Below are 24,201 nucleotides of genomic sequence, written 5' to 3'. Positions count from 1 at the left end.
CGCCCTGGTGCTCCCTCCACGTCAGTGTAGAGCACTCCTGGCTCCTTCCTGCACCCATGTGGTGCGTGTGGCCCGCAGAGCCGTGTGGTCAGCAAGCGCCTGGGTGATTCACAAGGAGAGTCACGGGCCAGGTCGGGCTGGGCGGTCTGTGCGGACAGGGGAAGCAGGCCCAGCACGGCCCTCCCGCCCCTTCCCTGCCAGCACCTCTGCTGACTTAGGCACCTCCGATAAGACAGAGAGGGAGGGTGTTACCACGGCACTGACTTGCTGGTCTGTGCTTGCTTTATAATTCTCGTGCAGCCGTACGTGTTTAATGTTCTGCTGCGTCTATGTTATATTCTGTGACCGAAGAGAAAAAGTAGAGAATGCAAAATTGAAAAGAAAACAAAGACTTCAGGATGGCTCAGTCCACTCTGGGGTTAATAGGGACCAAAGGGCTTTATTGCCAGAGGATGGACGCACCACTGGTGAGTTTTCTCAGTGGTGGACGGGGGAGGGTAGGAGTGCTGATGGAGTGTGCCGTTTCCCTGCCTCCGCCGAGCTCTCAGATCCCAGCACATGGGGCACGTTCAAGGGCCGTGTGCATCTTTGGGAGCGGGCAGATCTGGGCACGCAGGCGATCATGCGAGGGGAGCACCTGCAAGGGATAAATCAGAGAGGCAGGAAGTGCCCCAAGTTGAAGCATTTAGCATTAAAGATACTGATGTTTGCAGCTTCCTTTGGAGGGAATCCTAAAAGCAGAGGGACGGAGGCTTGAAACGCGGAGAGATCTGTTGCTGAAGCAAACACAGAAAACGTCCACTGTAGAAGATAGGCGGCAGGTGTATGGGTGTTGGTTGTACGATGCGGATTTTCCCGTATGTTTAAAGTGTGTCACAACAACGTGCTGGAAAAGCAGGTCAAACATTTTGATCGAAATATTAAAACCAGAGGCGACGTCTGACTCTGACAGTTGTTCCGTGGGGAGGCGGACCACTGCGGGAGTTTGGGAAACGCCGCGTTAGAGAGTGAGCAGAGGTGATGGCCAGAGAGGGCTCCCCGGACGGCAGAGGGGACAGAAGAGTTTGGGCGACCCCGGTGGCTCAGCCTCCCCGGCCCCTGAGTGGGGCCGTGGCCTCCCGGGACAATGCATCCGAGCCCTGTGGCCTCCCTTCTCCCTGCGGGGCCACGGCTGAGTCGAGCAGGCCTCCAAAGGTGTCGGATCCGAGCCCTCTCCCCGAACCCTGAGGTGCCGCCCAGAAACCAGGCCGGGAAATAGGAGACACAGCTTGGCTCAGGCCGACCTCCCAGAATCCGGGAAAAGTAGCTCGCAGTGAGCTTCCTCGGTGCCACGGGGTCGAGGCTGGGGCCTGGGCGCAGGAATACGGCCCTCGGAGAGCTGATGGGGTTTGCTTGGGAGAGACAGCCGGGGGATGGGTACCTCCTGCAGCCATGTGGATTTCGGCCAGACTCGGGACTTTAGAAATAACCGTCTCCCCGATGGGCAAACACAGAAGGGCACCGCCAGTGGCTTGTAGATTTTGTGGGTGCTGAGCAACGTTTCCGTGATTTCACCTAAGTGTACCGTCCTCCCTCCTACGTGCTGGGACCTGCTCCCGGTGTGTGGAGCGACTGTCATTTGGTCCTGCGTCTCCGGGAGGGACACCTGGCGGGTACGCTGTGGCCAGGTCCGCGCTCCTGCTCTGCCCCTCCCTGTCCGGCTGCCGTCTGTGGGGTGTTAGTGGGGTTTCTGCCCCTCCGAGTGGGGAAAGCGTCGCAGGCGCCTGGACGACGAAGGGACCCTCCTGTTCAGTCACTTGCAGAAGGTGCCTCGGTGGAAGGAGGGAGGCTGGGGCAGGTGCACAGATGGCCTCAAGAGCAAGAGCGGGCGGTGCCACCTGCCAGTAAACACTGACTGGGAAAGTCTCAGACAGAAGTCCCGGAACACCCCGTGCTTTGCAGCCACCAGAACGATGGTGGAGGGGACGCCCAGCACACGGAGCATGGGAGGGAGGGCTCATCGCCAGGAAAGGAATTGAGCAGGAAGAGGCCATGAGGCATTTGGCAACGGGGCCGGTGGTGTCATGATTTAAGGTCGTTTTCCAGTGTTACGAAGTCAGGAGCCGTCTTCCAGAACCGCCGTGTGTGGTGGGACAGGTTGTGCACTGCAGGACTCCGGCAGAGGGGTGCCATTCGCTCGGATGCCTCAGCCTGGAGGAAGGATGCCCACTCCTTCTTTCTGAAGGACAGCTGGCAGGGCAGCAGTGAGCTGGCTCGGGCCTTGGGCACCCTCCACCAGCAGGACATCCTGGCACAGGAGCCGCCCGGGCCACTCCCCGCGATCGGTGGCGCTACCAGCACAGAAGAGGGCAGGCATGACCTGTGTGGAGACGGATCGCTTTGCGGTTGCCGAATGCTGATCACAGCCCCACGGACAGGAGGTCGGATGGGGATTGATGAGGAGAGGAGAGCCATTAATAGAAAGCGTGTTCTCGCCGTGGGTCAGAGGAACGTGTTGTCTGTGCAGCTCCCAGAAGCGTCTTCGTCTTCCTTTCCCTGCCACAAAGCAGGAGGGCTGTCTGGCCGCCGCCCCCCCCCCCCCGGGTCCCCGTGAGGACAGTGCCCACTCGTTGGTTTTCACCTGCCTGCACGCCGAGAGCACATGACGGTCCTCCCGTCCGTCCGTCCCTGTCCTCCCTTGGCGGCGCGGGGACCCGGACGACAGGAGTGCGGGCGTCCCGGTCACCGAGCGCCCCCCGGGGACCCAGCAGGAGCCAGGGCCAAGGATGAGATGTCCGGTCTAGAGCCGTGGGCCAGCACATCAGACCTGTGCTCTGCGGGGTCGCGCCCCAGAGGCTGGCGGGGCGGCCGGGGCTCCCAGACGGTGACTGCCTGCCTCCGCGTTTGATGTAGCACGCACCCACAGCCGCGTCTCCCGCGTGGCGTTTTCCACGGAGCAGAACCCACTCTGCGGGGCTCCGGAGCCGCTGCTCTGCACGTGGCAGGGGACACAGGCTCTGTGCTCCCAAGACCTTGGCCTTGGCCTGCACGAGCTCCAGGGAGCGCGAAGAGAAAACGACGCTCGGGCCCCGAAGGAAGCGGGCGTCGGCTTGGTCCTCACCTTAGCTCCTCCTTCCGTGTCAGGAGCGTCGTGTGACGCGAGAGAGACGGAAGAAAGAGACGCGCACGCTGTAGCGTCCCCGAGGGGCTTCCTGTTTCCGAGGACCGTGAGCAGTTATTTGAGGGAAGGCTTCGCACCAGGGGAACGCAGTCCAACAGCTGCCGGCAGGAGAGGAGTCGGTCCCTTCAGCTAAGGGTGCTCTTCCCGAAGATACCGGTTTTCCCTCCGCGTCTGTGCGTCTGCGCGTGGTTAACAGGGAGCTGTCTCTGCAGCCGAGCCAGAAGGGATGTGGGAGGGTCTCGGTGTGCGTGGCTCCTGCCGGCCCGCCGCGTGGGGCAGGACAGGAGACGACCGTGATCCTGCGGCAGGGGCCACGCGCCGGCGGCTTTCAGAACAAAGACAAGGCAGCGTTCGCCGAGCGCGTTATTCCTTCTGACCCGGGAAACACAGCAGGTGGGCGCGTGGGCTTGTGTAAGCGTGTTTCGTTTGGGTTTTAAAAGAACAGAGCTGGGGCACCTGGGTGGCTCAGTGGGTTGAGCGTCCGACTTCCGCTCAGGTCATGATCTCACGGTCCATGAGTTCCAGCCCCGCGTCGGGCTCTGTGCTGACAGCTCAGAGCCTGGAGCCTGCTTCGGATTCTGTGTCTCCCTCTCTCTCTGCCCCTCCCCTATTCATGCTCTGTCTCTCTCTCTCTCTCTCTTGTCTCAAAAATAAATATAAAACATAAAAAAAGGGGCGCCTGGGTGGCGCAGTCGGTTAAGCGTCCGACTTCAGCCAGGTCACGATCTCGCGGTCCGTGAGTTCGAGCCCCGCGTCGGGCTCTGGGCTGATGGCTCAGAGCCTGGAGCCTGCTTCCGATTCTGTGTCTCCCTCTCTCTCTGCCCCTCCCCCGTTCATGCTCTGTCTCTCTCTGTCCCAAAAATAAATAAATGTTGAAAAAAAAAATTAAAAAAAAAAAAAACATTAAAAAAAATTAAAATGACAGAGCTTCCCAGGGAACTTAAAGTCAGGGCTTCAGAGGGGAGAATAGGCCGTCGCGCATGGAGCATTCTGAAGATGCTAGAATTTCCGACTTCGGTGTCATAAATACGGGCCACTCGGACGCAGCTCCAGAAAGGGGTCTCTGCTCTGCCGACGTCCTCTGGCGCTTGGCTCCGCGGGTCCCTCAGTTCCGAGCTGGGCCGTGCTGACCACGAAGACGGGGACACGAGGGCCTGGCCGCTTTCTCCCGCACGGCCCTCCCCTCCTGGGCAGCTGGCCTTGGCCCGCCCCCTCGGTGCAGCCGGTCTGCATCTGACCTGAGAGCCCCCGCCCTTCTTGTGCCCCTTCCCGCGTCCTCCACAGGTACCACTGCCTGGTAGACCTTCTGTCTCGGGGTCCCCTCCCCAGACAGCTCCACGGTCACACCGCATGGCACCAGGGAGAAGGGGGCCGGGACGGCCCGGATGCAGATCCCAGCACGCTTTTCCTACAATTCTGGGGCTGGAAGTACAAGGTCAGGGTTCCCACAGGGCTGGTTACTCCGGCCGCCTTCTCACCGTGTCCGCACTTGGTCTGAGCGCCTCTGGGTCCCTTGTGTGCCTTCCTGTCTCCCCCAAAGGCTGCATTTTAACATCATCCCCTCTTCCAAGGTCCCGTCTGCAAATACGGTCGCAGTCTGGGGTCCTGGGAGGCAGGGCTTCACAGAGGACTTGGGGGGACCGCAGGTGAGCCCCTAACAGGGCCCGCTCCCTCTGCACACCGAGCGCCTCTCCTCCTCCGTGTGTTCGTTGGAAACTTGCTTGTCCCTTGGCAGAAGCCTGTCGGCTTTGCACCAACAGACGTGAGTGAGGTGGGCTGCCTTCCAGCAACGTAAACTGGGTAAAGTTCTCTTCTGATCAGTTAGCCCAGTGTAACACGTCCCTCGTGGCTGCGGCACCCTGTGCCTCAGTTTCTCACCTGGAACATGGGGTAATAGCACCTCCCCAACAGACTTATTTTGCGGATTACGTGGAATGAGGTATTAGATACTCCACACGGGCGCCTTGCGTGTAGCAAACGCTCAGTAAACATTAGCTGCTTTTCTTGTTACCGCGATGATCAATGGTATCATTTTCGTGCACGGTAAAGACTAATCTGAAAAAAGGTAACACGTAGCTTGAGAATTGGATGCAAAATATCCCTGTAGGCTGTTTATTTGTTGCCAAATCTGGGGGTGGGGGTGGACAGAATTTTAACATCCTTCCCTCTAGCTCTTGGGGGGATAAAAGGGAAGAGAAAAAGTATCAAGAAGGACATAAATTTTACCATGAATGTTGGTGATATTTAAATAAGATTGAATTCATACGGCATTCAAACAGCAAAGAGGAATGGCATTAAATTCACAGAGGTGATGGACGGTGCATAGCGGGAGTCGGAGTTGACTACGTCCTCACGGTGGCCCGGTGCCGCGGGCTGGAAGCCGACTCCGAAGGAGGGTCTCGGGTCTCACCAGAGCGTCCCCTCAAACCTTCAGCACCGTGCCGGGGTGGCTCAGAGGCAACGGGCGGGTCTTGTCCGCCCACCTGGACCGTTCATCTGGCGATGGCCAGGGCGAGGGAGAGAAGAGGGGCCCAAGGACCGGAGAGGCACGTTCCTCTGGGACCAGGCGGGCCGTGGAGGGATGAGCCCGGGGTCTTCCCAAGTCAGGGTCGGCCCAGCCGCGGGTCAGGCTCCCTGGAGACGAGGGTGGGCCAGCGCCTCGTGCGGGAGGCTCAGTGAGAAAAGCCCCAGAAGTAAGGCCTGTTTGGGGGGGGGGGGGAAGGTCAGAGCCGGGGAAGCATGCGCAGGTGCGAGTTAGTTTCCCATGGACGCTCTGACCAATGACCACAAGCTGGCTGTCTTACGACAGGCGTGCTGTCCTCACGACTCTGGAGGCCAGAAGCCTGAATCATGTCCCCACCAGGGCAGGATCTGCTCCTGCGTGCTCCTGGGGCTCGGGGCAGCCGGTGCCCAGGCACACGTGGCCAGTCCCTGCTGCGTCGGCCTCAGCTACACATGGCCTCCTGGTCTCTGTGCCAAATCCTCCTCTGTTTCTCCTTATAAGGACACCGATCGCATTTGCAGCCTACCCCAAAGCCGGGATAATCTCATCTCAGAATCCTAAACTGAATTACGTCTGCCACGTGAATCCCCCTCCCTGTCCTCTGTCTCCCTCTCCCTCCCTCTCTCTAGGGTGTTTTTACACCCCCTCTTCTGCTTACTCTGGACGGGCTGGAGGGCACTTAGAAGCCACCAGGGACGGGGAGAGCCAGCAAGGGGGAAGCCCCTGGACTTGCAACCCAAGCTCACTCACGGGCACTCCCCAAAGTATCCCTGACACCCCCAGGCTGGAGGCCCCTCCCCATGCGAGAATGGCAACAGGTAAGGCCCGGCGGTACCATAGGCCCCAAGCCATGAGATTATGAGCGTCAGTACCCCCGGCAGGTGTCATACCCCCTAAGTCCCCAGCACATAGGCTCCAGAAACCCAATATATGTGTTTTTAAGTTTATTTCTTTCTTTTGAGAGAAAGAGAGTGGGAGCACGGGAAGGGCAGAGAGAGAGGGAGAGAGAGAGAATCCCAAGCAGGCTCCACACTGTCAGCGCAGAGCCCGACGCAGGCCTCGAGCTCACGAACCATGAGGTCATGACCTGAGCCGAGAATGCTTGCCCGACTGAGCCCCCCAGATGCCCCTGGAAACCCCTTTCACTTACCACCAGCCCCTTCCCCTGTGAGATCCCATTATACACTACGTGATCCCCCCACCCTCCCAAACTCTCCCCCAGGGTGAAGCCTGCAAGGCCGTGGGTCACTCCTCCCTGATCTTTAGTTTACTTCCTTCGCACAGTTTCCATCACTAGAAAGCCGTTAGCATGAGGTGGGGGGAGGGGGTCCCCTACGTTGGGCATAAAGGAAAGATCCGAGTTTATAACCAAGACCTCTGGCCCCCACTGCAGGCCCCAATTGCACTCGCGGCTCATTTTGTGTTCTCAAGAATTAGGATCTTCCCAGATACCTGCTCATGATCTCCGCCGCCTTCGTGTGTCTTCCTCGCCCTGCCCAGCTCACTAAACCCGTTAATTTGGTGCATGACGGAACCCAGGGGATCAGTTTCAGCGAAACCTAGCCTCCGCCTGACCCCAGGAGGTGCTCGGGGTGGTGGCTGTGTGCACAGCGGGTCCTTTCACCAGGCAAAGCGGGGGGCCAGCAGGCCAAGAGGAGGGTGGGCAGCACGCGGCACCCGGGTAACTGAGGGCACGGCTCCCGACACCCAATGGCCACCTGTCAAAAGAGGTGCAGCGGGACAGAGGCAGCAGGGCACCTGCGTTGGCACCTGTGTACGAACCAGTATGGCTTATTCCTCAGAGAGTGAGGGCACCTCCCCCGCCTCCTCCGCCTTCTCCGCTGTTCCTTTGGCGATGGGGATACCGTGAGAACTCACATGCCTCCCACCCCTCTCTCCTCTTCGCAGGTGTCGGACCGCTGTGACTACGTCTTTGTCAACGGGAAAGAAATGAAAGGCAAGGTGAACGTGGTGGTGAACTTCACCTACCAGCACCTGAGCAGCCCTCTGGAGATGACGGTGTGGGTGCCCCGGCTCCCGCTGCAGATCGAGGTCTCGGACACCGAGCTCAACCAGATCAAGGGCTGGAGGGTGCCCATCGTCTCCAACAAACGGTGGGCGTGTTAGTCAGGACTCCATATTAGAGACCCACGCCAAACAGGCTTCGGCTAAAAATGGAAATTTGCAGGGTAGCTAATTTCAGGCCTGAGTGGACCCGGGGATCCCTTACGGGTGGAATCTCTCCCTACCTCTCAGCCTGGTTTGCTATGTGTTGGCCCCGTATTCTTTTTACGTGAGGCTCCAGACTTGCGCTCCACCCACAGAAGGTGCGTCCTTCTCCTCCCCAGTGGCTCCAGCAGAAGTCCTGGGGTTAGGCTACCCTCCCTTGGGCTGTGTGCCTGTCCCTGATCCAGTCACCGTGGCGAGGACACGGAATACACTGCCTGGTGAGGCCTCATCCACAGTCCCCTGGAGGAAGAGGTCAACCCTGCCTGAACCAATGGGCTGATCCCAGAAGGAGAAGACCTGGGAATACATTCTGGCTGGACCTGGGCAACCTCTCCGTGCCCCCAGCCCAGAAGCTCTCAGATTGCTTGGTCCTGGGGAGATGAAGTCAGAGCCTGTGACCTGCGTGCCTGGCCCTTTGTGCTGATGGTGCCTGATAGGGTGATAGGTCTTCTTTTTTTTCTTTAGTTTATTTATTTGGGGGGGGGAGTGGGGAGGAGCAGAGAGAGAGGGAGAGAGAATCCCAAGCAGGCTCCGCACTCAGCACAGACGATCCCACAACCGTGAGATCATGACCTGAGCTCAAATCAAGAGTCAGATACGTAACCAGCCGAGCCCCCCAGGTGCCCCAGTGACAGGTCCCCTCTGTCTGCACCGGGCACCAGATACCAAGAGAGTTGCAAGAGGTCAGGCTCTTTGTTCAGGCACTTTGTCGCCTCGGAGAAACCCGTGCCTGAGGACTCGCATGCCGGCGACCTACAGAAAGTCAAAAATGAGCATGCGCGGAATTAGAGGAGGAGGAAGCTCTCCTGGTGTCTGTGTGCTCAGCGGGGGAGGAGACTGGCACTGGTCTGAGGGGTGACCTCTGTTTACACCCCTGCCCTTGGAGCTCCATCCCTGTTAGTCTTTGTGCTGCTGGGTGAGCGGGAAGCTTGCAGGCCGTGGGTCCCACATGTGGTTGGAAGATGGGTTCGGCAGTGATCCTCTCCTTGGTGGCCGGGGTCTCTGATGTGGAGGTGGCAGGGCGGCCTTAGGAGGGGTGACTGAGCCCGCGAGGGCAGGTGGGTGCCAGGACTCCCCCGAGGACGGGCCGAGTCTGATCTCGGTACATCAAGACGCAGAGTGTCACGGCTGTCCTGCTCAGCTCTGACAACAGAACGGGGCTGTCGCTCAGATAGAGACCACGACGTGCCAGAAAGGATGGGCTGGGTAGAAGGCGTCAGACACGAGGGGAGCAGCTAACATCTGTCCCCAAGCTGAACCATGGCGGCCCTTTCTACACTTACTGCCATGTGACCTTGCTTTGAGCTCAACACTGACCTCCTTGCGGTGCTGGTTTTAGGGCCATTCCCACCGTCCCCAGCCCTGTCATAGGAGTTACCCATCACTGCACAACTTAATGACGTATCCCCAAACTTAGTGGCCTATGCCCAAGCTTGACGACCTATCCCCAAACTTAGTGGCCGAAAGGAAACACGTATGATCTCACCCTTTCTCCGGATCGGCTGTCCAGGCGTGGCTGAGCTGGGTCTCCCACAGGCTGTCTGGTCAGCTGGAGCTCGTGTGGGGAAGGCTCTGCATCCAAGCCCACGTACGTGGCTGCCGGCCGGCCCGGGCCGTGGAACGGAGGGCCCCGGCTCCTCACTCATTGTCCTGGCATGTGGCCAGCTCCATAGGGTGGCTCACGACCCCGTAGCTTGCTTCAGGAGAGCAAGCGAGAGAGGAACCGAGGAAAGGATACGTGTCACAGTCTTTCAGACCCTAATCTTGGAAGCGACTTCCCCTACCATTGGCTGTGGTCTTGCACTGGAGGAAGGTTCCCAGTTCCAGCTCACACTCAAGGGAGGGGTTCCACCAAGCACGTTCCTGGAGGTGGGGCTCCCGGGGACCTTGGGATCTCTGCTGACCACACCACAGCCCCTTCTGACTGTCAGGACTCATACATTTGAGTGTCACCTGTGTACCCACCGGGCTGGGCTCGCTGCCCACTCCCCCTTGCAGCCCCTGCCGTCGGCCCAGATCAGGACCTGTTAACCTGAGCTGACCCTTTGACAGGCCGGCCCGGGACAGCGAGGAAGAGGAGGAGGACGAGAGGAGAGGGGGCCGTGGGTGCACTCTCCAATACCAGCACGCCATGGTGCGGGTCTTGACGCAGTTTGTGGCCGAGGCGGCGGACCGTGGGGGGCACCTGGTCCACCTGCTGGGCTCAGACTGGCAGGTGGACATCACGGAGCTGGTGAATGACTTCACGCAGGTGGAAGAACCCCGCATCGCCAGGCTGCAAGGGGGCCAAGTCCTGATTGGCCAGGAGCTCGGCATGACCACCATTCAGGTAAGCAGCGCGCCAGGCAGGGGCCCTCTGTATCCCTGCCTCTTCTCTGGCCAGACGAGAACGGTCGGTCGTTGCTCAGGACAACACCTATTTCTAGAGTGAAAGAAATCGTCCCCCAAATAATGCAAGCGGTGCAATGACGTGACCGGAATCTCGAGATTCCTCGCGTGTTGCCTGCATTTATTTGGCAGACCCTGGACAGCTCCTCTGGTCGGGTCTTGTTTGAAAGCCGAATACGCTGTCCGTCTACGCCATGGCGGGTGTTACCATCCTGGGGAGAAGGCTCTTGGCCCGAGCTAGCCTCACGGGAACCGTGGGCATGGCCAGCGGCTTCTCGCTGCCCATCGTCGCGTGGAACAGCTCTCCATCCGCCGTGATGCCCGGCCGTGTGAGGTCCCACCCCAGGCTGGACGAAAAGTGGGGCGTGTCAGAAATGTGCTGAGGAGAGGAACAAAGTTATGTCGCCCCCACAGTGTCGGGAGCACCCGTAGCTGGGAATGAATGGGAGAGGACCAGGGTACAACAAGGGGGTTGGCAGAGAGAGGGAAGAGGCAGAGAGAGAGGGAGAGAGAGAATCCCAAGCAGGCTCCACGCTGTCAGCGCAGAGCCGGATGCGGGGCTTGATCCCGCGAACCTTGAGATCACGACCTGAGCTGAAATCAAGGGTCAGAAGCTCAACTGACTGAGCACCCCAGGTATTCCTGCAACATGGAGTTTTGAAATAAACACTCCTCAGGACGCTGTTCCGGGCGGGCCCTTGGGGCTAGTTGTCTACCTCTGGTCTGAGAACAAGCATGGTTCCTCCGTGGCTGCCCCCGATCCCGCTCTTAGCCATTCAGTGGGGTTTCTGACACAGCTGTGTACAAGGAGGCCTTGTCAGGGAAGTATTGGATTGTTGTCAGGGAAGTATTGGATTGTGCAAGATTTAAAGCATGTCCGTTCTGGAAAATCGGCTGGTATTTAAAAGAGATCATTTTACTCAAGGAAGAAAATAAATGGGTTTGAGGTGACCCAGGGGTCACATGCTCCAGTGACCTCTAAGACCTGAGAAAGTAACTGTGAGCAAAGCAGGCCGGGCGTGAGCTGAAAGACAGCTACTGACTCAGGCCCCCAAGCGCTGGGAACACCGTAGGGGTCGGTGCGGACAGTGGTGAGGGCCGGGCTGCTGCTCATATCCTAAAGCTGCCGACGAAAACTCGAGTCTCGTACGGCCAGATGTTGCAGCCTTTCCAGAAAAGCGAGAAATCTTTTTGTAGTAAATCCTCTGATTGTCTTAAGGGTGGCCATTAATTCCGTTTTAAAGTTTTATTTATGTGAAACAAAATACATCTGCCCCGCAGACAAGAGCTCGAAACCTCCACGGTTGGCGTTTAATTGAAAGATCTAAACCAAAGATCTAAATTCCTGGAATCTGTCTACAACAGGCTAAATTAATGCCTGGAAACCGGATACACACACGGGGCATTAATCACTCCCCTACATGGTAGCGTGGGCACAAGGGGAACAGCATTGTGCTCGCGAATCAGGCGTTACGGAGGGGGAAACGGGCCAGCTTCCCACGTGTTAAACCTGGAGAGTCTTTCCTGGTGGGACAGCTGCTGCTGAGACCCTCTTACCTACTCCCACCGAGTCCTCCTGAGTTATAAGTCCGCTTGTCCGCTTTGTCTGAGGACTCTTAGGTCATGCTGACTGCCATTCAAATTGTCCTAACCGGACCCAGAGACGGAAGGTGGCATGTGGGGGTCCTGGGAAGAGCTGCCACGGTGACACATGTCTTCATAAATATCAGTAACAACAGGCACCGAGAAACGTGTCAGGAGAGCAGGTTAAAGAGGGCTGGGAGGGGCGCCTGGGGGGCTCAGTCGGCTGAGCGTCCGACTTCGGCTCCGGTCAAGATCTCACGTTGTGCGAATTCGAGCCCCGCGTCGGGCTCTGTGCTGACGGCCCGGAGCCTGGAGCTGCTTCAGATCTGTGCTCTGTGTCTCTCTCTCTCTCTCGAAAATAAATAAACGCTTAAAAGTGCATCGTGTTTTCACAAGAGAGCTACGTCTTTCGGAAGAAGACATCCGTGGGAAAGACCCGTTTCTGTCATTCTGGCTCATCCGTCTGTCTCTCCGCGCATCATTGACGCCAGTGCAGGAGTTCCTGCGACCACAGAAAGCCTTTCCTTCTGTGTTGGTTCTGCCTTTCAGATCCTGTCACCTCTGTCGGACGCCATCTTGGCGGAAAAGACCATCTCCGTGCTGGATGAGAAGGTGACCATCACAGACCTCGGGGTCCAGCTGGTGACCGGGCTGTCACTCTCCCTGCAGCTCAGCCCAGGGAGCAACAGAGCCGTCTTTGCCACTGCGGTGGCTCAGGACCTGCTTCAGAGGCCCAGACAGGTGTGGAGGCGGGGCTGGGGCCACACAGCAGGTGGGGGCACGCGGCAGGCGGGTCGCCCATCAGGCGTGGCTGCCCCTCGGCCAGCACTGGGGTAGCAGTGCCTCTGGGAGGTGCCCGCGGCCTGCTGCCGAGTCCCCGCAAGGAAGACGGGGCGGCAGGTCTGGGGCGACGGAGGTTCCCTTCCCCAGGTTTATAGTTCAGCTCAGGGCAGAAGGACCTCGTGGGGATGTCAGCCGCATTCGCAACCCGCGTGCTCCAACGGGGCGCTGTGTGTGTACGTGTGCGATGTGTATCGTGCGGTGTATGTGTTTGCGTGTTGATGGCGCGGTTTCCAAACGAAGGGTGCTGCAGATAGGCCATCTGCAAAGGTTGGATGTGCTCCTCCCTCGTTAGAGGGGGCAAGCATTCTTTTTTAGGGGGAACACGGAGGCGCCAGTGAGCCTTGCGGAGCAACAGAGCCGTGGTCTCCGGCCGTTGATTCGCCCCGTGCCTCGTGAAGCAGGACTGTCCTCCCACGGGGCTGCGGGGAGGCCGCCAGCCCACGCAGGGGTGTTCCTGGCAGCTTCCCTACTGGACGGGAGCCCCCTCCCCCGGCACCCACACCCGCGGAGCCGCCGAGGCTGTACCCGTGCTCCGAGCCGAGCCAGGCTTGTCCCAGGACACACGGAGCCTTCGCGTCCCCCCCCCCCCGCCTGTACCGCTCACCGGGTGTTCCTCGGCAGGCGTCACTCGGCCCCTTCGCTGTGGCCTGTGCGTGCAGCGGTCTGGGTTATAAAACCCTGGGAAGGGCGTGATTCCCGTAGCGGATGTGAATGGTCGCCAAAGACCAACCTTTTTCTCGGGGCGGGATGCCCCGCAGGAAGCAAGGTGCAGGTCACAAAGGAGAGATACCCCGAGGCCGCTTTCCGTCTTCGTGGGGAGATAAAATCAGGTGACCACCAGCTAGGCGTTAAGGAAGCGGTAAGATAGAGTTAGAATTAGGCCAAAGAGCTAATCCGTTCCCAGCAGGCAGAGCTCAACAGGGGACCCTGGGTTTGCTCCCTGCGTGCGTGGCTTGGATGGCCCTTTAGTCCCTGCCTGTACCTGGCTCTGACATTTCAGTTGCTAGAAGCCCAGGAGCGTTTGAACTTCCTGCTCTGATTTCGTGGCAGGTCGGAAGAACCCGGCGAATCAGAGTCCCGTCCGGGGGCTCCTGCACCGTCTTGGTAGCGTTTGGCACCTAGCAGCTGGGCTAAGCCGATGCCGACCAGTAGTAGAGTCTAGTGGCTGAGCCCAAGGAGCTGAAGCCACGAGCCACGTTGGAGGAGCCTTCCTTCCTGCTTCCAGAGACTGAACAGCCCCCGTGCGAAACTGGCTTTTGTCACGCTCGGGGGCCCTTGGCTTGCGAGAAGGTGAAATCCACTCAGGCGAGCTTAAGAAAACAAGGGGTTTCTTACCAGGATTGGGGGCTCTCACGGACCCCGGCTGTAGGAGCTCAGAGGAGGAAGAGTGTCTGCGGTCTCTCGGGGGCCACACCTCCTTTTGGTCTGTCTCTTTTTCTTTTCCTGGAGATAAGCGCTGTCCCCAAACGCTTGCTTAGCCCTGCTCCATTGCGGTTGCTCCGAGGGGGGCTTCATCCCCCAGATTTTTGTGAGCCCCCCACACATCCTCCCACAGCTAAGGCGTCAGTCCTGTCTGTCTTATTTCAAGTTTGACAGATAGAGAGAGATGCCCGTTGGCTGGGAGCTGCTGAGATGTGCGCCTCATCCCTGGTCCAGTCCGCCCGGGCTGGGTGTACAGAATCACATGCCTGTCCAGGCTAGTAATCCTTCCGGGCTTGGGGTGGGGCAGGTTCTCCGACATCTGGGGGAGGCAGGTGGCAACGGGCCCACCAGTTCTCTGTCAAGCACGGTGACGTCTCCACTCCCATTAAATCGGAGGTGATTTCGTCTGCCTGGTGCACCTAGTCCCAAGGAAAGTTGGTCTAAAGCAACAAAGTAAAAAGGCAAGAGACTGAGATGTGTGCAGACCTTGGCCTTGGACGCCCTTTGGCCTCCCCATCTCCCCAGCTGGTTGAGGGGGGAGTGGCTGGCAGAGAAAGAAAAGCCAGATAGCGCTGGCTTTATCTCCCTGGCTGGTTTGACTCCTGGTGTCCCAAGCCCACGCTGGGTCCGGAAACGCGTATAAACCTGGTCCTGTAGACCCAGGTGAGGCGGGACCAAAGCCCACACTCCTCTGTGTGCCCCTGTCCACATCAGGGGCTTTCATCTGTGTTGTGAGTCATGAGCAGAGACTCGGTATTAAAGCAACTTAAAAAGTAACACAATAAATATTTTCCGCGTAAACGTGTAACACTTGCAAATGATCCCACTAACCAGTAATCTCCTTTGACGTGCAATCTATGTTTGCGCAGACGTAGATCTCGCCCTGCCTCAAAACCCCGTCTTTTTTTCCACACCCCAGAGGGAAAAAGAGGATCTTATTCTGGAGTGTTTGTTACGGGCCCGGGTTCACTGTCATTTCAGTCTGGTGGTTGTTTGCTGTCGGTTTTGCGTCTTCCTAAGAATTGGTTTTCTTCCGTGACCTCCCGTGCGTCTTGTCTCTTATTTCTGCGCTGCGTAAAAGGTTTTCCTTTGTTCTGGTCGTGTTATCCTGGCCACAGAATGTCTACTTTACAAAGACTTGGTGTTCGGTGAGCTTTGGGGCCATGTTGATTGGTTTATTTTATTCGACAGGAGGCAGCCATCAGTTGCTGGGTCCAGTTCAGCGATGGCTCCGTCACCCCCTTGGATATCTACGATGGGAAGGACTTCTCCTTGATGACCACGTCCCTGGACGAGAAAGTGGTCTCCATCCACCAAGACCCCAAAGTCAAGTGGCCGATCATCGCCGCTGAAACTGAGGGACAGGGTCCTCTGATCAAGGTCGAAATGGTTATTAGCGAATCGTGCCAGAAGTCCAAGCGGAAGAGTGTGCTGGCTGTGGGAACGGCCAACGTCAGAGTTAAATTTGGCCAAAGTGATGCTAACCCCAACACCAGTGACAGCAGACACACGGGGGCAGGAGTTCACCTAGAAAATAATGTCAGTGACAGAAGACCCAAAAAACCCTTGCAAGAGTGGGGGGGTCAGGGGGGACCGTACTACGGGAGTTCCTCCATGGGCCTCATGGAAGGAAGGGGGTCCACGACAGAGAGGCCAACCTTGCAGAGAAAGAAGAACCAAGAAAGCCTCCTAGACGATGGCCGCCATCTGCAGACCGTCGCCATTGACTTCACCAGCTTCCCGACCCAGGGGGGCCCGCCCAGCAGCAATGGGGAAGTGGACGAGAACGGCCTCACACAGGCATCCAAAGGGCTGAGCGACTTGGAGATCGGCATGTACGCCCTGTTGGGTGTCTTCTGCCTGGCCATTTTGGTCTTCCTGATAAATTGTGTGGCCTTTGCGTTGAAGTACAGGCACAAACAGGTTCCCTTCAAAGAGCAAGAAGGTATGAGTCACTCCCATGACTGGGTTGGGTTGAGCCACCGGTCAGAACTGCTGGAGAACCACATTAACTTCGCCTCCTCCCAAGATGAGCAGATCACCGCCATTGACAGGGACATGTATTTCGAGGAGAGTAAGTATCTCCTGAGCACAAACTCCCAGAAAAGCATCAACGGGCAGCTGTTCAAGTGTTCGGGACCCACCATTGCTGATGGGAAGGATCAGAAGAGTGAGCCCCCAACGTCCCCGACCTCAAAAAGGAAAAGGGTAAAATTTACCACCTTCACCACCATCCCCTCGGATAAAGAAGGGTGCCCCGCCGTGAACTCCGTCCCGACCAGTGGTGAGGACACAGACTGGGTCTGCGGGGATCTGGACCCTGGGGAAAGCAGACAGCCACACCGCTACGCGGGAAGGTTACGTGAGGACGTGTAAGCCGGGACACTTGCACACATTGCTTCGCACTCAACTCCCAGCCTTTAATTTGGGGACGGAGCGTAGCGACCGGACACGATGAGGTCGTCCCTGTCCTCAGAGCCCTGGAAAATGCCCCCGGCTCGCCTGGGGGTGGCCCCACGTCGGGACCCGTGCACACGTCCCACCGTACGGTGTCTTGGTCAGTGCCGAGAGGCTCGCCGTGCATGGCAGGATTTTTAAAACTTGCAGGAAAAACCGAGTTCTGAATCACTGAGCTTCCGAAAGGTTCTGGGAATAAGCAGCCCCCCTCTGCCCACGGCCCTCTTTCTGTCTTTAATCACAGCACTTTGGAGATTGTGAAGCCGCGTGGCTCCCGTGTGCGGTCGTGCAGACCGTGGAAGGCGACCAAGACTCCGCGGAAGCGTGTGCCTCGCTGGGAGGCGGCGTGTCGCTGGGGTCCGGACGCACAGCTGGCCGTGCGCGGGGTCGGGGGCAGAGGCCAGGGCGAGGCAGCTCCTGGGAGGCGTCACCGCGACGGATTGTCTCCCAAAGCCCAGCCCGGCCCAACGACAGACCGGGGCGCTGCTGACGGGGACTGAAAGGGAGCGCGTGGGCAGAGGGGCCACAAATGTCTCTGTAACTGGATGCGGAGAAGAAACCAACAGAACCCTCGGAGCGGTCCGGGGGTTCCTTCCTTCGTAAGCTCGGGATACAGGGCGTAGAATGTCAGGCTGGTTCCAAGAACCAGGCTTTTTGGGGACGAGTTCACTGTGTTAGAATCTGTACTCACCCCCCCCCCCACCCGGCCACCTTTCTGAAAGCCGTTTGGTCACTCGTGGGCAGTGGGGCCTTTCCATCGCTCACGGCGTCCTTCTTCTCCCCCACGGCCGGTGTGTCAGCTCCAGGGGACAGTCTGCAGTGGCCCTGCCAGGCGAACGTCACGTGTCCTTCTTGAAGAGGCAGGTCTCTGCGGCAAGTGGTTCTCGCGTGAACTCAACCCCAAGGGACACTGGCTCCCCTGTTCCTCCGGAAAGACGGGAGAGCTGTTCGCAGACAGCCCTGCGACGGCCACACCGGCCTCCCTCCGCGGCCACAGAGACACGTGCTGGCGTCCCTGCGGGTGTGGGGCCGGGGAGAGCCGGGGCAGGAAGCCCGTCCACCCTCTGCGCGGGCTTGGACACGTGGGGGACCAAGGCGTCCGCGCGTGGGGTGCAGACGAGACCCTGCTCAGCCCTGAGAGGTTTGCTGTGGCTTGAATCCGAAGGACTCAGAATGCCCCCCTCCCTTCCGTGGAAGCCTAAGAACGGGGGTGGGGTGGGGGGGGAGCGGCTTCCGGCCCAGCTCCAGCTCCCGCCACGGTGGGGGAGGGCGGGAGAGGGCCAGCGGCCTGGGGCACAGAGGCCGGGTCTCTCTGGGTGTCTTCCCTGTCACTTTCCGTCCCTCTGCCTTCCTTCTCCTCTCCAGTTCCTGTCTCTGTGTCTCCCTGACCCTGTTTCTCTGCTTCCTCTGTGTCTCTCCCTCCCTCTCTCCCCCCTCCTCCTTCCCTCCTCACCCCTCCTCCTCCCTTCCCTCCCCCTCCTCACCCTTCCTCCCCTTCTCCCTCTCCTCCTCCCCTTCTCTCCCTCCTCCTCCCCTTCTCTCCCTCTCCTCTCCCTCCTTCCCTTCTCCCTCCTCCTCCCCTCCCTCCCCCTTTCTGTCTCCTCCTCCTCCCCTTCTCCTCTCCTCCTTCCCTTCTCCCCCTTCCCTTCTCCCTCCTCTCTCTCCTCCTCCCCTCCCTCCCCCTCCTCACCCCTCCTCCCCTTCTCTCCCTCTCCTCCTCCCCTCCTCTCCCTTCTCCTCTCCCTCCTTCCCTTCTCCCCTTCCCTTCTTCCTCCTCTCCCTCCTCCTCCCCTCCCTCCCCCTCCTCACCCCTCCTCCCCTTCTCTCCCTCTCCTCCTCCTCCCCTTCTCCTCTCTCTCCTTCCCTTCTCCCCCTTCCCTCCTTCCTCCTCTCCCTCCTCCTCCCCTCCCTCCCCCTCCTCACCCTTCCTCCCCTTCTCCCCTTCTCTCCCTCCTCACCCCTCCTCCTCTTCTCCTCTCCCTCCCCTCCCTCCTCCCCTCTCCTCCTCTCTCCGCCCTCTCCTCCTCTCCTTTCTTCCTCTCCCTCCTCCCTCCTCCTCTTCCTCCTACCCCTCTTCCCCTCCTCCCCTTCTCCCCATCCTTCCATCCCCCTCCTCTTCTTCCTCCTCCCCTCCTCTCCCTTTGTCCTCCTTCTCCTCCCGCCTCCTTTACCTCCTCCCCCCTTCCTCCTCCCCTCTCTCTTTCTCCCACCCCTTCTCCAGTGCATATAACTGAATTCTCCTTAGATCATGGGTGTCGTTTCTGCCAGCTCACCCTTCCCACCTTAGCACCCCCCCAACTGAGGTGCTCCCCATTTGCTCTAAGACTGGGATTCCAGCAGCCATAAGCCACCTGCTCCTGTCCCCAAGTCTACTCACCTTGTCTGGTTGGACAATTAAATTGTCACCCTTTCGCTCAATGACGGGGCTTTGCTCTCTGTAGCCTCCTTGTATTTCTTTCCATTTTTACCCGCGTGATGTCGTTTAATACAGCAGCCGCTGCCCGCTCCCAGATCCGCCTCCCTGCAGAATGTATTGTAGGTCGTAAGGATGTAATATATGTTTATAAACTTACTGACTGTAAATATAAAGTTTGCATTCAGCGGCTTTATGGCTGTCCTTTGTCTTTCCACACTCTGACCCCCTCCGCGGGGCTGGCGTCAAGGCGGACGGCTCTCCAAACGCTGCGGCTTCTGGTAAATGAAAATGCAGATTGAAGGGGCCCAGCACAATCCAATTACACTCTTACACGGTGTAATGTGGTCTGTGCACCGAGACAATGTTGACACATGGTGACAAAGTGCACTGTGTGCTAAGTATCTCTCCTTCAGGACCCGAAAGGATTTTCAGATAAATCACACGTGCAATTCCCTGCTAAAAGCCTGCTGACGGATGGTGGTAAGTGAGAGCCGTGGCAGGCGAGCGTATATCCCGGCTCCCTCTGGGCTGCAGCGGGGAAAATTGCTCTGTCCTTTTTTTTGGATCTCACGTGTGCATTCAGATGTCAGCTTCCTGAGGGACGCCCACCGTGGCTCTGGGCTGAATGAAAAAGGTTGACTTTTCCTTTCCCCTAATAGTCAACTGCAGCCCCAAGGCCATTCCACAGAAAAAGAAGTCGCGTGAAATTCTTGCATTCATGCAACAGCATCAGTGGGCCAGTTACTCACTGGCATTTACTGGGCACCTACTGTGTGCTAGAAACTGCCGCAGGCTTGGGCGATGGAACAGTAAATGTGACAGGTGGGACAGGAAACATCACATACTTGCTCTCCGGGATGTTACATCTAGTGGGGGCAGGGAGATGACCTCGAAACACATTTCAGATCGTCCTCCGTTACAGACAGGAGATAAAACACGTTACGGGACGGAGACGTTGCCGACCCTAGACGCTTCGGCCATTTCGCTTTTAAAAATCTGGATTCGTATCCCCTTTTGAAAATTCGGACACTTTGGCGAAATGGGGCTGACATCCCAACCTGGCCCTGGTTGGAAACGGTGGGTTTGCTATTGCCGCCTCCAGGCAGGACACCCAGATTGTCTCCCTGACCCAGAGTTGCCATTTGGGCCACAACTTTCCGTATAATAGAGGAATATTTCTCCCTGCTCATGACTACGCAAAAGTGAGAGAGGCAAATGTAGGCTGAGGGGAGTGCTGTGTTCGCAAGACAATTAGGGGAAAGTATATTGCTCTATGAAACGGAGAACAACAGCCCTGTGGTCTCCCAGGAAAACAGAGACGTCGTTGTCTAACACACACGCAACCCAGAGGCCACCACCCCACAGCCCGTAACGCGATCTCTGCCCAGAGCTCAGGAAGGAAGAAGCCGTGTGAAAGTCTTGACGGGATGATTTTTCAGCCGGTGTCTTTTGTAATAAAGAGCTGCCGCCGGCCGTCCCTCGCACCCGGCCTGCGCCCTCACCTCTGCCCCCGCGGGGCCCCCTGGAGCCAGGAAGCTGCCCAGCTGCCGACTGAGGCCAGGCCCCCGGGGAACAGGAACCGGGCTCACCCGTGCCTCCTGGAGGTTGCGGCTTCACGGCTCCTCGGTGCCCGGGACGTGGCCGACCGACTGCCGTCAGGGGCCTCGCTCTGCTAGGCTGCCTTCGTCGTCCCGGACCCGGGCTCGGACCGCGGAAACTTCCCGTCTCCCCGCCCGGAGGCCGCAAGTGCTGGATCAGCTGTGTCAGGGGCGAGCAGGGTGGGAGGCCTCTCTCCAGCACCTGCTGCTCTGCTGGCCGTCTTTGGCATTCCCGGGCTCGTAGCGGCCTCACCCCCTCCCGCCTTCATGTTCCCGTGGTGTTTGCCCGCGCACTGTGTGTGTCTGTGTCCAGATCCCCCTTTGGTCAGGACGCCAGGCGCATCGGAGGGCCCCCCCCCCCTCCGTAAGCCCTCATTTTCACCAATTGCCTCTGTAAGAACCCCAAAGACCCCATTTCCAAATAAGGTCCCCTCTCCCACCGAGGGTTAGGACTTCAGTGTGTGAATTGGGCAGGACACGTTTTGACCCGTAACCGTGACCTCTGGCCAGAGGCCCGGCAGCTACACTTGCGAGCACGTCGAGGGCAGCTGACGGTGACACAGGCCAACCCAGAACCGGGCACAGGCCCAGCGGGCTTCCACGAATGCGTCCACAAAAGCCTTGCGTCCCTCTGTCCACACCCGCTTTGCAAGCGGGGTGGTGCCAGGACACCCTGGAAATGTGAGGGGACGCGTATCCTCTCCCTCTGGGAAGGCTCGTAACTGTGAATTAACTACCCCGATGGGCGCCTCGCGGGTGTGGTCATTAGCGCTTCCCTGGGGGACACCCTCCCCCTCCCCCCCCGCTGTAGCAGCAGCCCTCGAGGCTCTGGCAGGATGGGGGTGAACTGGGATGCACCCCGCGGGCGGCCTGTGTCCCCCAGTCCAGTGGTGATCGAGGGCCTGGGTTTGCGCCGGGGGTGACCGGGGGGGGGGGGCGGGGGGTGACGGAGCGATGGGGAGGGGGAGAAGGACGTTGTGGCCAGAGGTCTAACGGAAGTCTGACTCGGATCAGTGGACGCCCGCTCAGGGCCAAAAGGCCCTCCTCTCTGCCGCGCGCCTGCCCCCGGCCCTGGCCCCGATGCTGGGTGTGTGGGAAAGGACGCTAATCGCGCGTATCGTACGTGTGTGGACAGGAGCAGGAAAGGTGCCGGAAAGGCTAAGTGACTCTGGGAGGTGTGTTCATTTCCCTGGGGCTGTCGCAACAGCTCCCATAACCTGGAGGCTTCAAACAGCAGGAACCGACTGTCCCCGGTCTGGCAGCCAGATGCCCCCAAATCAAGGTGCGGGCAGACTTGGTTCCCCCCGACAGCTGTGACCATGCCTCCTCCCTGGCTTCTGGTGGTCCTCATGATAGCCTGTCACCACGCCGCCTTCTCCTTGTGTCTCTGGGTCTACATTTTCCCCTGTTAATAGGGGCTGCAGTCACCCCGCTCCGGTATGACCCGATCTGAGCCCAGTTCCATCTGCCAAGACCCTCTTTCTGAACAATGTCATATGCACAGGCTCTGAGGGTCAGGACTTCAGTATCTCTTCTGGGGGGAGGGACAATTGTACCCACTCCAGGGACAAAGTAGTCCCCTCGGGAGGGAAGGAGACCTGTCTGGATGTTTGCTTTAGTGAGAATCTTCTTATCACAAATGATATTTCAAAATCTTTTAACTGGACTTCGGAAAGGAAAATAAAAAAATCCGGGAAGGCACAGAATTTATTATTCCAGGGAGCACGTCGGACTCCCAGACAGTTGACCCAAGGGTCCTGTGTCTTACCCTCCCCAAGTCCCAGCTCTGCACCTGCCCGTTTGACTTCATTCTCAGGCAGAGCTCTTTCACACGGGGCCCCCAGAAGCTCCAGCCTCGTTGGTTCCCCAGCTAAGAATCTCAGAGTAAAGACAGTGACTGTCCGGATGCCTTCAGAAAAAGTCATTCGGGGGGCACCTGGGTGGCTCAGCCAGTTAAGTATCCGACTTCGGCTCAGGTCATGATCTCATGGTTTGGGTTTGAACCCCACGTCGGGCTCTGTGCTGACAGCTGGGAGCCTGGAGCCTGCTCCGGATTCTGTGTCTCCCTCTCTCTCTGCCCCTCCCCTGCTCGCACTCTGTCTCTCTCTCTCTCTCAAAAATTAATAAACATTTAAAAAAAAGAAAAAGAAAAAGTCGCTCAGTTGACCCCTGCAGGCCAGCTTGGGTCACGAGCTGAAGCCAAAAGGAATCTGCCACCTGTAAGATGTAGTGACCCAGGCCTTGCTCATGGGTGTCTCCCTCCAGGCCTGGAAGCTGGCGAAGGGCTAGGTCCCCACCTAAACCACAGGGGCTCACGGTAGAGAAAGGACGGTTTCCGAGAGGAAAATCGAGACTCGTGCCGTGAGAATGGGTCAGCTCCCGCAAAGCAACTGACGCTGCTACTTTTTCCTTGCCTTTTCTTGCACCCCGCACTGGAACCGTATGCAGGAGCCCAGAAGACCGAGGGCCAGGCTGAGGAGGCGAGAGCAAGCCCCCTTCACAGATGGCTGCAGACACCCTCCACTCTCTGGCTGGGCGCCGCCCCCCCCCCCCGAGTCTTACGGGGCCACACGCTGCCTCTTTCCCGGGCGGCCAGACTTTGGGCTTCCGAAAGGCTGCCGTTCCCTGATGGTCCATCAAGTCGGATCCACCCGCCATGCTAATAGGCTCAGCGCACCCTGGCCAGCGTTTGGTTTATTGGTTTATAACTTTAAAAGCTCCTGCCTTGCTCTACTCTGCTCCCTCTGCGTCCAGAGCATTTCATGGCTCTTGGATGAATCTACCAGGTAGACACTTCACTGTTTGCTAAATGAAAATGAACAGGGTGACCTTTTAAAAGCATCAATCGCGTCACTCCCAGCTTAAAACCCTCCAGTGACGCCCACACATCCTCGAATGGAGTCCGGAGTCGGGACTGTGGCCCACAGGCCCAGGGTGATGTGGCCTCACCCGTCACCCTGCCCCCACCCAGCCTCTGCCCACATCTCTCACAAAGTCCAGACTCACTGGTCTCCTTCAGTCTCGTCCTCCCACAAAAGAGGCTCGTCCTCACCTCGGAGCCTCTGCCCTCGTTGCCTCCTCATCATTGGGGCCCCAGCTCCTCTGGCCCTTCCGCAGGCCCGCTCCAACCACCTTAAGAGCAACCTCATGCTCTCCTGTCGGCCCCCCCTACAATCCCCTCTTCTGCCTACCATGGCTTACAGAACACTCTGGAGCTGTCCTTTCTAAGTATTTCCTTTCTTGCTTGTGTCTTCCCTCGTAGATTATCTTTCCAGAAGAATAAGGACCTAGTCTAACCTGTTCTATGCTATATTCCCTGTGACTAGAGCCATGCCTAGCAAGAGTCAGCAGTCAATAAGCATTTTCTGGATGGATGGATGGATGTTTGTATGTTTGCATGGATGGATGGGAAGAAGGATGGATGGATGGATGGATGGATGGATGGGTGTTTGATTGCATGGATGGATGTCCATATAGATGGACAGATGTGATGTGGATGGGTGCATGGGTGGATGGATGGTTGCATGGATGATTGGATGGGTGGATGAGAGGTGGGTAGACAGATGGACAGATGACTGGATAGTTGGATGGATGTTTTTAT

The 24,201-nt window shown here is 58.3% G+C and overlaps 1 protein-coding gene across 1 annotated transcript in view; it reads left to right on the top strand.

Annotated features, from left to right (window-relative positions):
• The window catches only part of TMEM132D (transmembrane protein 132D), a 557,096-nt gene extending 540,150 nt beyond the window's left edge, over positions 1-16,946 (top strand). Inside the window, exons 6-9 of the mRNA XM_030292284.1 lie at positions 7,572-7,777; positions 9,945-10,221; positions 12,414-12,605; positions 15,321-16,946. Of these exons, the coding sequence (XP_030148144.1) occupies positions 7,572-7,777; positions 9,945-10,221; positions 12,414-12,605; positions 15,321-16,505 (1,860 nt within the window). The 3' untranslated portion in view covers positions 16,506-16,946. The remainder of the gene's footprint in view (positions 1-7,571; positions 7,778-9,944; positions 10,222-12,413; positions 12,606-15,320) is intronic.
• The last annotated feature ends 7,255 nt before the right edge of the window (positions 16,947-24,201 follow it).

The sequence above is a fragment of the Lynx canadensis genome, chromosome D3 (genome assembly GCF_007474595.2).
Source record: "Lynx canadensis isolate LIC74 chromosome D3, mLynCan4.pri.v2, whole genome shotgun sequence".
NCBI classification, from domain to species: Eukaryota; Metazoa; Chordata; class Mammalia; order Carnivora; family Felidae; genus Lynx; species Lynx canadensis.
This window is presented reverse-complemented; position numbering and strand designations above follow the sequence as displayed.